Genomic DNA, 14133 nt, shown 5'->3' on the forward strand with positions numbered 1-14133 from the left:
AGCAGCGCCGGCAGCCATGGCACTAAGATGGGGGTGCGCTGACTGTCACGCGACAAGCTGTGAGTGGTGATGACCTCTGTAGAACTTGGTGTGGCAATGACATCTCCAGGTGTAGGACTTGGCGTCGCGGTGATCTCATGAGGCGAAGAGATGTGCCTGGCTATGATTTCTGCAGACGAAGAAGGAAGCGCAGGTGTTGCAGGTTCATTGTGATCTTCCTGGAGCTGACGGCTTGACGCGGCGGAGGTGGGGATCGAGGTGAAGTTGCCCAGCTAGCGGAGGGGCATTCCTTGGCACTCTGTAGCCACCCAGGGGTCAGAGACATGGGGAGGATCTCGATGATGTCTTCAGAGGTGGTGCAAGGGGATGGCGGTGGCGAGCGGACAAGCGCCTCGTCTGTCGCCGTGCTAGACCGCCCGACACCACTACATTGTGAGAGGTCCCTTCGATCATCACGGCGGCAGTCTCCACGCATGCCGTCCAGCTGGTCCCTGCGGCCCCTAGCCTAACCCATCCGGTCGCGGTCATCGTCACGTCGGTGCCGGCCGTTGTCATCGCGGCGCCACCTCCAACCTGTTGTGATGGCGGGCCTTAGCAGTAAACGGATGTGTAGCCCCAGGCGTTGAGGATGACGGCGGAGAGTTGGTGCAGCTCCAAGCCCGGTGTCCGATCTGATGACAATGGAGACAGGTAAATGGGTTCCTGCAGTACGCCTTGCAGTGTCCCTTGAGCAGGCAACGGTGGCAAGTACGATCTTTGTGCTTGACGAAATTCTTCTTCCCCGGGGTGGAAAAAGTAGGCGCGGACCTGCGGCTCGACTGTTGATGGTTGGAGCGGCCCTCCCTCCACCAGTAAGGCGGCCGTATGAGGCGCCACCCATCCTCTTCGATGTTGACAGCGGTAGAGCGCGGCCTCGGATTCACCGCAGCAGCAGACTTGAAGATTGAAGCTGACGGAGATTTGAGGCACAGCCGATGGGCACCTTGGACGGGGAGAGGAGGAGTGCCTTCCATCCGAGCATCAGTGGCAGCAAAACGAACCTTGAGGGACGGCCCCGCCACATCAGGGGCGGCCACGCAGGCCGCGAATGGCGGAGCGGCGACCCGGACACGCAGATTCGACGAGATCTCCGCCAGCTGCGGAAATAAAGATGCTACCAGGCTCGACCTTGCGAACAGCGGCAGAGGGAACCCCCGGGGGAACCGCGGCGACGATGAGGAGGCGCTGCTCCGCGGGAGGAGGGGTTGGTCGTTGGCTATGGTGGCCACGGGCACCGGGGCGGCGCGTCGCAGGAGCGCTAGTGTGGGGCGAGGCATGCCATCTGTATCCCTACCGGTGCAGGCGGGGTGGAGGTCGATGAATTCTTGACGGACATGAAGTCCAATGAGGAGCCGGAGCTGCAGGAGGTGGCCAACGACCATGAGGCATGACCATCGGGCAATGCCGACATGAAGGTTGTCTACATCTCCGATGACAAGTAGTAGCAGACTAGTTTTATCTACAATTTAGTAAACTTCAGTCGGCTGATAATCCGATTTGGGTCAGTCGATTTTTCTAGAAGAAAGAAGGCGCCGAAGGGAAGTAAGAAACAGCCGCAGTGGGGGCTCGCCGGAGAGGCTATCCCAGTATCTATCTTACGGTTTAGGGGTGGGGACGGTGGTGGACGGCGGTGGTGTAGATGGATGGCCCGGGGCGGCGGGAGACTGGCGGTGAGGGATGGTTTCAGGGAGGGCGAGGTGGCGAGGAGCGCCGGCGGCGGCTCAGGGCAGATTGAGTTCGAGGTTGAAGATGAAGTTCTGGGTGTTCGACCAAGGTCCAACGATGAAGATTGGAAGATGAAAATCGATTGATGCCTTAATTTTTTTTTCAATGGACTGATGTATAGCCTCGCCCTTTTATCTATTAGGTTGCATGTTTGAGTATAAGTTTGAGGTTGCATCCCGGACTCGTTCGCAGACGTATAGAGGGACGGATTACCTTAGGTCTGGCTCTAATTAGGCTTACAGAAATTTCAGTGTCGAAGCAAAGACCAGCTATCAATCGAAGGCACCCACTCACCGACTCACGTACTACTCAGAGCAAAAGCCGCTGAAATCCAGAGCCAAGACGCTGCTTTTTGCCATGTTCCGAACCTTCGCACACCACGCAAAGACGGAAAGAAAGCGAGAGCAAAGCGATGATGCCCCCGGTCGCGCTCCGGCTTTGTTCCCCAAAGGAGAGGACCGACCCTACCCCGTAGCCGCTCGATCGCCGGTGTTGGACGCCAACCCGCACCATGGTGCGCCGCGCACAGACGCAGCCTCTCAAGGCCACCATGCATTCTCGTCAACCAGCCAATCACCCAGTGCGCCTCCGCTACGTGCGTTCAGATTACTAGCACAGTACTGAGACGATCGCCACGACCAGCGGCCGAGCGCTATAAAGTACACTGTTCTCTAGCGTCTCTCTCTGCCACTTAGCCCGGCCGCATCCATTGCTGAAGCCGCTCTATGACTGTGTGTGCTCTGTTCTGTCGCAGTAGCTGACTGAGCTGAGAGGGCCGGCCGGGATGGGTTTCTTGTTCGCCGCCAGGGGCTGCGTTGTCGCTGCCGCTCTCCTCTGGCTCTGTGTGATCCTTCCATGCCACGCGAAGCTCTCCACCAGGTTCTACGCCAGGACGTGCCCGAACGTGGAGGCCATCGTGCGGTCGGTGATGGCGCCGGCCGTCGCCGCGGAGCCGCGGATGGGCGCCTCCATCATTCGGCTCTTCTTCCACGACTGCTTCGTCAACGTGAGTCGGTCGCATTTCTCCATTCTCCTCGGCTCTGCCTGGCAGGCTAGCTCCCTGAGATTGATTAAATTGACACGCGTGCGTATGCTTGTTTGTTCGCCCAGGGATGTGACGCGTCGATCCTCCTGGACGACACGCCGACCTTCACCGGCGAGAAGAACGCCGGCGCGAATGTCAACTCTGTGCGCGGGTACGAGGTGATCGACGCCATCAAGGCGCGCGTCGAGGCGGCCTGCAAGGCCACCGTGTCCTGCGCCGACATCGTCGCGTTGGCAGCCCGCGATGCCGTCAACCTGGTGAGTGCACGTCCCGGTCCGCCGGTGGTAATACCTTATACAGCTCGCAGTGTGTTTGCTAAGTGCTGACGCGAAGTAATCTGCACGGCAGCTCAGGGGCCCGACGTGGAACGTGCCGCTGGGCCGGAAGGACTCGCGCACGGCGACCCAGAGCGCCGCCAACGCGAACCTCCCGGGCCCCGGCTCCAGCGCCGCGTCCCTCGTCTCCGCGTTCGCGGCCAAGGGGCTGTCGGCGCGCGAGATGACGGCGCTGTCCGGTGCGCACACCGTGGGGCGGGCGCGCTGCCTCCTCTTCCGCGGGCGCATCTACGGGGAGACCAACATCAACGCCACCTTCGCGGCGGCGCGGCAGCGGACGTGCCCACAGGCCGGCGGGGACGACAACCTCGCGCCGTTCGACGACCGGACGCCGGATACGTTCGACAACGCCTACTACACGAACCTGGTGGCGCGGCGCGGCCTGCTGCACTCGGACCAGGAGCTGTTCAACGGCGGGTCGCAGGACGCCCTGGTGAGGAAGTACAGCGGCAACGGCAAGATATTCGCCGGCGACTTCGCCAAGGCCATGGTCAAGATGGGTGTCCTCATGCCGGCCTCCGGGACGCCGACGGAGGTCAGGCTGAACTGCAGGAAGGTTAACTAAGGGTGGTTAAGGATTGCCTCACGAACTTAACATCACACGTATTTATGGGATTGTGACCGGCTGACGCGAACAGGAGAATTATCCTTGGCGGCCTGATTGATAATCAGGTTGTGTAGTTAGGCTCTGTTTGGTTCATAAGTCCTAGGACTTTTTCTAATCCCAACTTATAAGGCACAAATCCCTAAAAAGTCTCTACTTGTTTGGTTCCTGGGACTTATAAGTCCCTATAAGACCATATTACAACTATAAGTCCCTATAAGACTCTCCTTGAGAGTCTTATTTCATAAGTCCCAAATGCCCACTTTAAATCCCGATAAGTTCCTCCTGTTTGGTTTAGATGAGACTTATAGGGACTTTTTTAAGTCTCTAAACCAATAAGTGTCTGGAAACAAACACCCTCTTAGTTCTCAGCAGGATTGAATTGCGCAGCGCCTACACTTTTCTGACTGAAACAGAGGAGATTAGTATAGTACTCCATGTATTAAAATATAAGACATTTTTTTGACACAGTCATAGTGTTAAAAAAGGTCTTACATATGATACAGAGGTAGTAGAAGACAGTACTACCGAAAATCATGTGAAATGATAGAAAGTGAAACCGCGTACCTAGAAGACAAAAATAAACGTTTTTCAGCAAAACTTACATCACACGAGTACATCTCCTGGCCCCGGGTGCTCGAACAATTTGCGTGCGTAGCTGCCCTGGCTATCACTTGTCGGTGAGCTCGCACTAGTGCCGTAGTGCACCACACTGCCTGCGAAGAGTGGTGCTTTCATCGGCGCCTTGCAATACGTCGGCCCGTGCCCTTTCTGTCGTCAACCTTTACTGATGACCAGCTCCAGCAAACAGCACTACGTACATTTCTTGAGCTAGCTTTGCACATTTCCTTGGGCACGTATCTTCTTCAGGTAATTAGAACTGTAAAATCCGTTTCCCCCGTGAAACAGAAAGTACTGCAAAATGGTTTGGCTGTGTCAAAGCTCCCGCAGTTTTTACGTCAGTCCTGAATGAGCGGATGATTTGTTGCTATCCCAAAATGTCGACGAGTGAAGCACACTGCCAGTGCAGAACTTTCACTGGCACACATGTATTTACTACTGACAAGCGTACCGAACATCGGTCGTCAGCAAGTGCCCGAGCCTGCAGAGCGTTGTGCGGTCCGCGACGGCGCAGGCCGTGGCGGCCGAGCCACGGATGGGCGCGTCCATCCTCCGCTTGTTCTTCCACGACTGCTTCGTCAATGTGAGCTAGACACCGGTGCCATTTCCTCAGTTGCAATGTGGTGCTCCTAGTTGATTTGCTTTGCTCATCTCCAAGTGTACGTTCTTGCGCAGGGCTGCGACGCGTCGATCTTGCTCGACGACACTGCGAGCTTCACCGGCGAGAAGAACGCCGGGCCGAACGCCAACTCGGTGCGCGGGTACGACGTCATCGACGCCATCAAGGCCCAAGTCGAGGCGTCCTGCAGCGGTGTCGTCTCCTGCGCCGACATCGTCGCCCTGGCTGCACGGGACAGCGTCAACCTGGTATGTAATTAACAAATCACTATTCATCCACCATTGCCGCGTCAAGCAAAGTTTTTCTATGAGTAGCATTTTGAACTTATTTGATGTCCACAATGCAGCTCGGGGGCCCGACGTGGACGGTGCAGCTCGGCCGCCGCGACGCATTGAACGCAAGCCAGAGCGCGGCGAACTCCAACCTCCCGGGGCCGGGTTCCAGCCTTGCCACCCTCATCACCATGTTCGGCAACAAGGGGCTGTCGCCACGGGACATGACGTCGCTGTCCGGCGCGCACACCATCGGGCACGCCCGGTGCACCACATTCCGCGACCGCATCTACAACGATGCCAACATCAATGCCTCGTTCGCGGCGCTCCGGCAGCAGACGTGCCCGCAGTCATCCGGCGGCGACGGCACGCTCGCGCCCATCGACGCGGCGACGCCGGACAAGTTCGACAACTACTACTACCAAAACCTCATGAGCAGGCAGGGCCTTTTCCACTCCGACCAAGAGCTGTTCAACGGCGGGTCGCAGGATGCGCTGGTGAAGAAGTACAGAGGCAATGCTGGCATGTTCGCCGCCGACTTCGCCAGGGCGATGGGGAGGATGGGCAGCCTCATGCCGTCGGCAGACACGCCCACGGAGATCAGGTTGGACTGCAAGAAGGTCAACTAATGTCAACTGGACGACGAATCTTTGCTGAGGGCCGTCCGCGATCAATATCCAGTCCAGTCGAACCGGAGAGGCTGTGTTAGGATTATTAAACGGTGTAAAAGGGTTGTCAAGTGTTTACTGATATTGCTATGTCAACATGGAGCTAATTGTTCAAATATACTCCCTCGTTTACTATTATAAGATGTTTTAACATATACTCCCTCCGTCTGAAAATACTTGTCGAAGAAATTGATGTATCTAGATATATTTTAGTTCTCATTCATTTTTATTCATTTCTATGACAAGTATTTTCGGACGGAGGAAGTATTTTTTTCTAAATCAAATGTAGACATGTTTGATAGTTATGGAGAAAATTTTCTTCAGCAAACGTGGTAAATCCTGGCGAAAAAAAATGAGCATGGCAAAGATTTGCCATTCTTGCTCAATGAGGAGTTGCCATGTGAGCTGAAAGAAATTGTCATGCTCGCGACGATATAATTTGCCATCTCGTGTGTCAGATTTGCCATGCTTAAAAAAATCTGACGCCAGGGTGTCAGATCTGCCATGCTTAAATAATCCGACGCCGGATTTGTTCCTAAATCTTAAATGTAAGCATGCTGAGCAATATACCATACTTGATATACATATATGTATAAATGTTAGATTTTTGCCTCTAAAAAATGTTAGTTTCATTGATTTCAAAAGATGTAAGTAAGTTGCAATTATTTAACTTTTGCTAAAAAATTGAGTAACTAATCTTTTCCGATCCACTTATAATATACTTATACAAAAGAAATTGTTGACAAAAACAGACGAACAAAGTTAGAAAAGAATAATAGAAACAAACGAAGGAACATAAGCTAAAACATAAAAATAAAGTAGAATAGAAAACAAAAAGGAACTGAAAAGGAGGGAAAGCAAGAGAGAGCAAAAAAAAAACAATTTGGTGCTAAACTAAATTATGCTAACGGTATGGGTGCTACCACAACAAATGCAATTTGGTAAAAATTCTAGAAGTTATCATGCCCTGCTAGGGTAATTTCTTGTTGTTAGGAGAACCCTTCATGTTTCTCAAACTCGAAGAGGTCATGGTTAATCCCTATGAGATTGATTGAGCAGGAGAATCAGTCCTGGATTTCCTCCTCCAATGCTTAAACCACTGGATTTGCGGTTGGAGTGGCGTAAAATCACTAGGAGAATGGAGAAAACTGGGGATGGCCGAAGCCTCGACGGGTTATGTTAAATTAAATGTTGACGCCGGTTTCAACATCGACACGCTTCAGGCTACAGCTGGAGCTGTAATGAGAAACTCAAAGGGACATTTTATTGCCGCTAGTAATTGAAAGATTGATTGGAGTGCAGACGCTCTAATGGCTGAAGCATATGCTCTTCGGTTTGGATTGTCGCTTGCACAAGCAACGGGTTGCAACAGAATTGTGGTGAATCCGGACAACATCGAGGACTAACACACTCAATGTTGGAGCAGTTTCTCCAGGGAGTGTTGCTGCCATCTTTGATAACCGCTATCATATAGCATGTCAATTTCCAGTTACTAACTTTTAACCCTGTATTGGAGGGAAAAAAAATCTTGTTACCCATGACCAGCAAAGTTAGCAAAATATGTGTTGGTTGTAATAGTTGGTGGAGGATGCTTCGCCTTCTCTAATATCTCTTCTGATAGATAATGTAACTCTTATTATCTGTTGTTCGTTGTACTGTCATGATTGAAGATGAATAGGTCAACAGTTTTCCGAAAAAAATAAAATAAAGCAGAGCTGATTAAGTTCAAAAACAAAGAAAGGCAACCCTAAAAAAACAAAAACAAAGAAAGGCCAAAAAAACCGGATCAAACAAAAAACCAGAACAGCACCAAAGCCCAGAACAGAAAAAAGAGAGAGAGAGAAACAGGAAAATTGGATATCTATGCTGTGCATTGGGCCAACAAAAATGGAATCTGCCGGTACATAGGGCCTTCCGTTTATCGGCCCAAAACAATCGACCAGTCCAGCAGCCCCCGTCACTCTCTCTTGGGCCCTGTTTGGAATGTCGTTTCTACTTTGAATACACTTGTAAAAGTTACAGGCCACCGGCCGTCGTTTTCGTTTCCACCTGCAAATCACTACTGGCCGGTAAGATACACTCGTAAGAAAAATACACCTGTATTTATTTACACCGATTCCAAGCGCGGCCTTGGTCTCTTTCTTCTACACGTCTCCTCTCCATCCCCACGTCCACCCACCCCACCAATGGATTCTCTCCCGCCGCCGCCGTCGCTGCCGCCGTTTGGCTCGTTGCCCTCTCTCCCTTGGCCTGACCTCGTCGCCGGTGCGGCCGGTGCCACCCTACGCCTCGTCTCCGCCCACTCACGCCACTTCCTCGCCCTCTCCTGCCTCCTCCTCCTGCCGCTCTCCCTCCTCCTCCTCTCCCTCCCCACGCCCTTCCCCGGCGCCTCTCCTTCCGTCTCCCTCCGATCCCCGCAAGATTCTTGGAGTAACCCCCTCTTGCTTCTCGCTCTCGTGGCGGCGCTTCTTTACCTCGCCGCCTTCGCCGCCGCCGCCGCCAGCGCGCACGCCGGATTCTTCGGCCGCCCCGTCAAGCTCCTCGCTTCGCTTATCTCCGTGCCTGCTTCCGTTCTCCGCGTCCTCCTCACAGCCCTCCCGGCCTCCCCTCTTCTGCTTATCCCCCTGCTCCCACTGCCCGCTGAAATTAGCACAGGTATTGCTCTTCTCGGCGTCTCCCTCTTAGCCCCCTTCTGGTCCCTCGCCGGCGCCGCAGCCATCGTGGAGTCCACTGCTGGGCCCTCCGCGCTCCGCCAGAGCTGCCGGTTGCTCTCCGGGGCACGCCTGGCAGCGCTCTCCGCGTTCTTGGTCTTAGCCGCAGGCATTGGGATAGTACTCTGGGGTTTCAGTGGGGTGGCCATGGAGACATATGATGCTGCCACCGGTTGGGCTGGCATGGCGCCGGCTGTGGTCAAGGCCATGGTTGGAACGGCGATGTTGGCTGCAATGATGCTGTATGGAATGGTGATCAACGTGGTATTGTATATGCACTGCCGTGCGCTGCATGGGGAGCTCACTGGAGAGATCTACAATGAATTTGCAAGCTCATATGTCTACCTGCCGTTCGATGAGGGCAAGGATCATCATATTGTATCGGTGGTCACACTTTGGCCTTGATTGTCTATCGCGCCATCTGGATAATGGTGAGTTTATACATCCCAATAACAGTTTTGACCACATAGTGATGCCCATGTGTTCATCGCTGCTCCTCTCTGCATTAGTGTGTGTTCCTCTGTGCAATTGATAAGATGAAATGGTGTCTTGTTAGCCTCAGATGCTGTGCCCTTAACAGAAAAGTGTCTTTTATATGTAGGGTGTTGTATCAATGTTACTGAATAGCAAACCAGTAATTATATGGATGGTTTACCTCAGAACAACATAGTGGTGTATCAGGGATGACTGAAAAGTCCATTCCAGTTAAAAGATTCCTGGTTGGAATTGCTTCAGTGTTTAGAATGTACTCCCTCCGTAAACTAATATAAGAGTGTTTAGATCACTAAAGTAGTGATCTAAATGCTCTTATGTTAGTTTAAAGAGGGAGTATTTTGCTTGAATGGTACAATGAGGTGTTTGTAACACTGCTGGGGAAAATAAATTCTTGATAGTTTCTGAATTCAGACATACCAAAAGCACATTTGTTTGATTAATTTACCATGCACGTGAAGCAGAAGTTGTACAATTCCAGATGCTATTGAATGCAAATGTAATCCGCGAAACAACATCATGCATTATCCTCAGTGCAATTTGCTTCATCCAGAGACATGCCTGGTGTTGCTATCCTTAGCATTAGGAAAGAAGTAAAGCAGTTGCATTGTACTCCATCCATTCCTAAATATAAGTCTTCTTAGAGATTCCAATAAGGGACTACATATGGAGCAAACTGAGTGAATCTACACTCTAAAATATGTCTATATACATCCGTATGTAGTTTGTATTGAAATATCTAAAAAAGACTTATATTTAGAAACAAAGCATATAATAACCTTCATTAGTAGCTTCTTTCAGATTTCTGAGATTTAGCAGCTGCAAAAATCGTGTTGTTAGTGGTTCGCAACAAGCACTTCTGTGGGTTTTCCAACAAAATAACACCAATCATAGTTTCAGCAGACACACCTGTGTAGCACCGACAAGCATACCGAACACCACAGCTGATTAGGTATTGGCAGCACCGAAATGTGTACTACAATATTGCGAGTAGGTAAACGGAGGATAATTGTCACTGGAACTGGAAGATGATTAAGCATTGGTATAGGCTGGATTTGTAGATCTGCCGGTCAGTTTTGTCTCTGATGCTGAGCAGAGTTGGACAGAGTGGATCCATCGTGCTCACTTGTGCCTAACTCAGCTCAATGCAATTTATCATGGTATAGAATGTTTCTGTGTGCTACATCTCCGGTGCTGGCTAGCTCCATCTCAGGTGCTGGCTAGATCGATCGACTTCATTGACTGATAGACCTTTTATCCAGATTCAAATAGCGTACATGTGTTCTAGAATTTTTTTTTCCTAATGTATATACATTAGTGGATGTTATGTACATTTGAAAAATTATATGCTAATCTAGTTTAAATTTGAGTTTGAAATAACTATTTGTGCTTTGAGCTTTTGAGAAGTTACAAATTTCGGGGAAGTGCTAGGTGCAAAAAACTTTAACTCGTCAAAATTGGAGTTAAGTTTTAGGGGCACGTTTGGAAAGCCATGGGATAAGGGAAGGGTTGGGGCATCTCCGACGCCGACCCTCAAACCGCCCGCATACGTTCGGACCGCCGGAGTCATCCAACGTGGGCATGTATCGGTCCGGACGTGTTGTCTTCCGCAAATTGAAGATAAAGTGGGAGGGAGTGTTGCGGGAGTCTGGCGACAAACACGTAGGACTCCGACACCCCTGGCCCACCCAATCCCCCCTCCCGATCCCATTTCCTTCCACTCCGTCCCTTTTCTCCCTTGCTTTGCATCTGCACTGTCCACCTCTGCCGCCGTTGATGTATGTCTCTGGCTGCCACAGAGGCATTGCCGGACGTCCGCAACCAGCACCGATGTGCCCGCTCGCCTCTACGACGGCACTGTCCACCCTGGAGCCGTTTGAACCCAGGTACACTCCGTCCCCTGTAGACAACCTCCATGGTGGACACCACGCTCGGCAGGTGTTCAGTCAAATGTCATTGAGCTTATTTTCGAACCCTATGTTGTTTTCTTTAGAGTACGAAGGATGGCGAGTTACTCGACAATGGAGTTTGAGTTGTTGTGTGATGTGTGGCTGGTCGTATCCGTGGATTTCGTAGGCAGGAGCGGGGGTGGGGGGGGGGGGAGGGGGGGACCTTCTGGCAGCAAGTGCATGAAACATTTCATGCACGAAAGTACATTGCACCCTATGACGTGTACATCATTCGACAACGCAACGTGACGACGTTATCGTATCGCTGATACACTATCCAAACCAGCGTCACCAAGTTTTATGACATGGTTCGTCAGCTGGAGGCAAGATGGCCATTGCACGCGACAGAGAAAGAGATCATAAGTTTTGCATCCTCTTGCTCAACTTGTTGATTTATTCGTTCACTCAATGTTAGTCTACACATTATGTAGCCTGCCCACGCTGTCGTGGTGTACCACAGGACAGAGGGACAACCATTTACGTACAGTTGGATGAAGCTGAAGGGGGAGTATGTGCGGGAGGGCATGATCCGTTGATGAAACACTTGTTGGACATCCGGTTAATTTAGTCGAATTTGAGATATTGTTGTACTAGACTTAATTTGCATGCTATGTATGGATGATTTGTGCTATTTTCTATCTGGACTTTGATGAATATCAGCCGTCTTACATGAATTTTGTTCGGTTAGTTCAAATACGGGTTGAAATTTATGCACGCAGCGTTGAACACGGATGCGAGAGGAAATTTGTGGGTCGCAGCTGGAGATGCCCTTAAAAATGCTCCATAGTTGATCAATGGGGACTCTAAGGTTGATCAATTTTAGAAAGTTATAAAAATAATAATTTGGAGGAAATTGTACCATTCACGCGAAGCGTATTAACAAGAGTCAAGGCCTCCAGGACTCCTGTCCACTCCCTGACTCCCATGAGGCCATATGCGTCAATCATTCCAACATATTCCTCGCGCCCAAGTTGCATTGCTGCATCGATGTGACCCACGCCGTCGTGCTCCGCATCGATCTGATGCGGCGCTAGCACTAGAGTCCAACCTTAATCAGCCCACCGTCACCTTCCCCGCCGGTCCTCGGCATGCACATTAGTCAGCCCATACAGCTCGAGTTCAGGCGTCCAGCCAATCACTGCCCTCCCCGGAGCATCTGCCGCCATATGCAACCACGAGCTAGCTAGCCGGAGACACACACCCACGCCCACTATATACACGCTCCCATGTCATGCTTCCCTTCTCATCAAACCATCAGTACGGTCTTGAGTCTTCTCGTCTACTAGCTCGTCGTCAGGTATGGCCGCCACTGCGGTGAGGTGCCTGCTCATGGCTGCCGCTGTCTTGGCCCCGCTTTTCGCCGGCTCCGAAGGCGCATTTCTGTCGTCGAAGTTCTACGACCGGAGGTGCCCGAGCTTGCAGACCATCGTGCGGTCGGCGATGACGCAGGCTGTCGCGGCGGAGCCGCGGATGGGCGCGTCCATCCTCCGCCTCTTCTTCCATGACTGCTTCGTCAATGTGAGCGAGAGTACACTGGTGCCATTTCCTCGGTTAATATAGCGTATGTCTGTAGTATAGTTGATTTGCTGATCGCGAGGTGTTTTCTTGCGCAGGGCTGCGACGCGTCCATCTTGCTGGACGACACCGCCAACTTCACCGGCGAGAAAAATGCGGGGCCGAACGCCAACTCGGTGCGCGGCTACGACGTCATCGACACCATCAAGGCCCAGGTCGAGGCGGTCTGCAAGGCCACCGTCTCCTGCGCCGACATCGTCGCCCTCGCCGCACGGGACAGCGTCAACCTGGTAATCAGTTGCTCTGGTTCATCCCCGATCCATGCACCATTGAAAAACTTGCTCATCAGTAAGATGATGGGATACAATGCAGCTCGGCGGGCCGACGTGGGCGGTGCAGCTGGGCCGCCGCGACGCCCGGAACGCGAGCCAGAGCGCGGCCAACTCCAATCTCCCGAGCGCGGGGTCCAGCCTCGCCGGCCTCATCGCCACGTTCGGCAGCAAGGGGCTGACGCCGCGGGACATGACGGCGCTGTCCGGCGCGCACACCATCGGGCAGGCCCGGTGCGCCACCTTCCGCGACCGCATCTACAACGACACCAACATCGACGCCAAGTTCGCGGCGCTCCGGAAGCAGACGTGCCCGCAGACCGGCGGCAACGCCACGCTCGCGCCCATCGACGTGTCGACGCCGACCTGGTTCGACACCACCTACTTCGAGAACCTCGCGAACAAGCAGGGGCTTTTCCACTCGGACCAGGAGCTGTACAACGGCGGGTCGCAGGACGTACTGGTGAGGGTGTACATGCGCAACCCGGATATATTCGCCCTCGACTTCGCCAAGGCAATGGGGAAGATGGGGAGCCTCATGCCGTCGGCGGATACTCCCACGGAGATCAGGCTGGACTGCAAGAAGATCAACTAAGGTCAACCGGATCGGAGGATGAATCTGTGGTGTCCAGTCCGGACGAACTCGCGAGGCTATCTATGCTCACAGCTTCACTCAGAGCACACTGAACAGCCAAAAGGGCCGTTAACAGATATGGAACTGCTCCCATTTCCATTTTGTTGCTGGCAATTGTAATGATCAATTAATCAAGATTCTTTTCCACGAGGCTGGGGTAGATGGATTAGCCTGAGATCGCACTCAATCCGATTAGCAAGTATACTCCAACGGAGCCTACTGACACATCAACAGCACCATGACAGACGTCAAACTGCTAGTAACAATTTAAAATCAAACTTGCTGCATCTGATCTGTTAGAGCCTGAACAAAACACTTAATTTACCTGCGTCCAGAGCCAGTCCCCCAATTATGCAGTGCAAGTGACAATGGCAGGCGGCCGGGCCACTTGCCGGGGACGAGATAGATACCCGCCGCCTCGGCCTCGGTTTGTCTCGTCACGTGGGAGGGTACCGTTGGCCAATTCCCTATTAAATATCTGGGAATACCGGTTCATTATCAGCGTCTCACCATTGCAGAGTGGAAGCATGTGGAGGAGCGGCTAGAGAAACGGTTGAGCAGTCAGAAAGGAAAAC

At 52.2% G+C, this 14133-nt stretch overlaps 4 protein-coding genes across 4 annotated transcripts; all 4 read left to right on the forward strand.

Moving 5' to 3' along the window:
• Positions 1 to 2106: 2106 nt before the first annotated feature.
• On the forward strand, positions 2107 to 3983 carry LOC119339707 (peroxidase P7-like). The gene is made up of 3 exons (XM_037611667.1): positions 2107 to 2770; positions 2875 to 3066; positions 3158 to 3983. The coding sequence occupies exons 1-3, from the start codon at positions 2549 to 2551 to the stop codon at positions 3707 to 3709; spliced, it is 966 nt and encodes a 321-aa protein (XP_037467564.1). The 5' UTR covers positions 2107 to 2548; the 3' UTR covers positions 3710 to 3983.
• A 906-nt stretch (positions 3984 to 4889) lies between these two features.
• Positions 4890 to 5946, forward strand: LOC119338200 (peroxidase 52-like). Its single transcript, XM_037610507.1, has 3 exons — positions 4890 to 4952; positions 5045 to 5236; positions 5335 to 5946. Exons 1-3 carry the CDS (start codon positions 4905 to 4907, stop codon positions 5887 to 5889), a joined length of 795 nt encoding a protein of 264 aa, XP_037466404.1. The 5' UTR covers positions 4890 to 4904; the 3' UTR covers positions 5890 to 5946.
• A 2117-nt stretch (positions 5947 to 8063) lies between these two features.
• On the forward strand, positions 8064 to 9373 carry LOC119338198. The gene has a single exon (XM_037610506.1). It carries the CDS (start codon positions 8115 to 8117, stop codon positions 9042 to 9044), a length of 930 nt encoding a protein of 309 aa, XP_037466403.1. The 5' UTR covers positions 8064 to 8114; the 3' UTR covers positions 9045 to 9373.
• A 2869-nt stretch (positions 9374 to 12242) lies between these two features.
• Positions 12243 to 13705, forward strand: LOC119338197 (peroxidase P7-like). The gene is made up of 3 exons (XM_037610505.1): positions 12243 to 12598; positions 12694 to 12885; positions 12968 to 13705. The coding sequence occupies exons 1-3, from the start codon at positions 12380 to 12382 to the stop codon at positions 13517 to 13519; spliced, it is 963 nt and encodes a 320-aa protein (XP_037466402.1). The 5' UTR covers positions 12243 to 12379; the 3' UTR covers positions 13520 to 13705.
• Positions 13706 to 14133: the final 428 nt, after the last annotated feature.

The sequence above is a fragment of the Triticum dicoccoides genome, chromosome 7B (assembly GCF_002162155.2).
Source record: "Triticum dicoccoides isolate Atlit2015 ecotype Zavitan chromosome 7B, WEW_v2.0, whole genome shotgun sequence".
Taxonomy (NCBI): Eukaryota; Viridiplantae; Streptophyta; class Magnoliopsida; order Poales; family Poaceae; genus Triticum; species Triticum dicoccoides.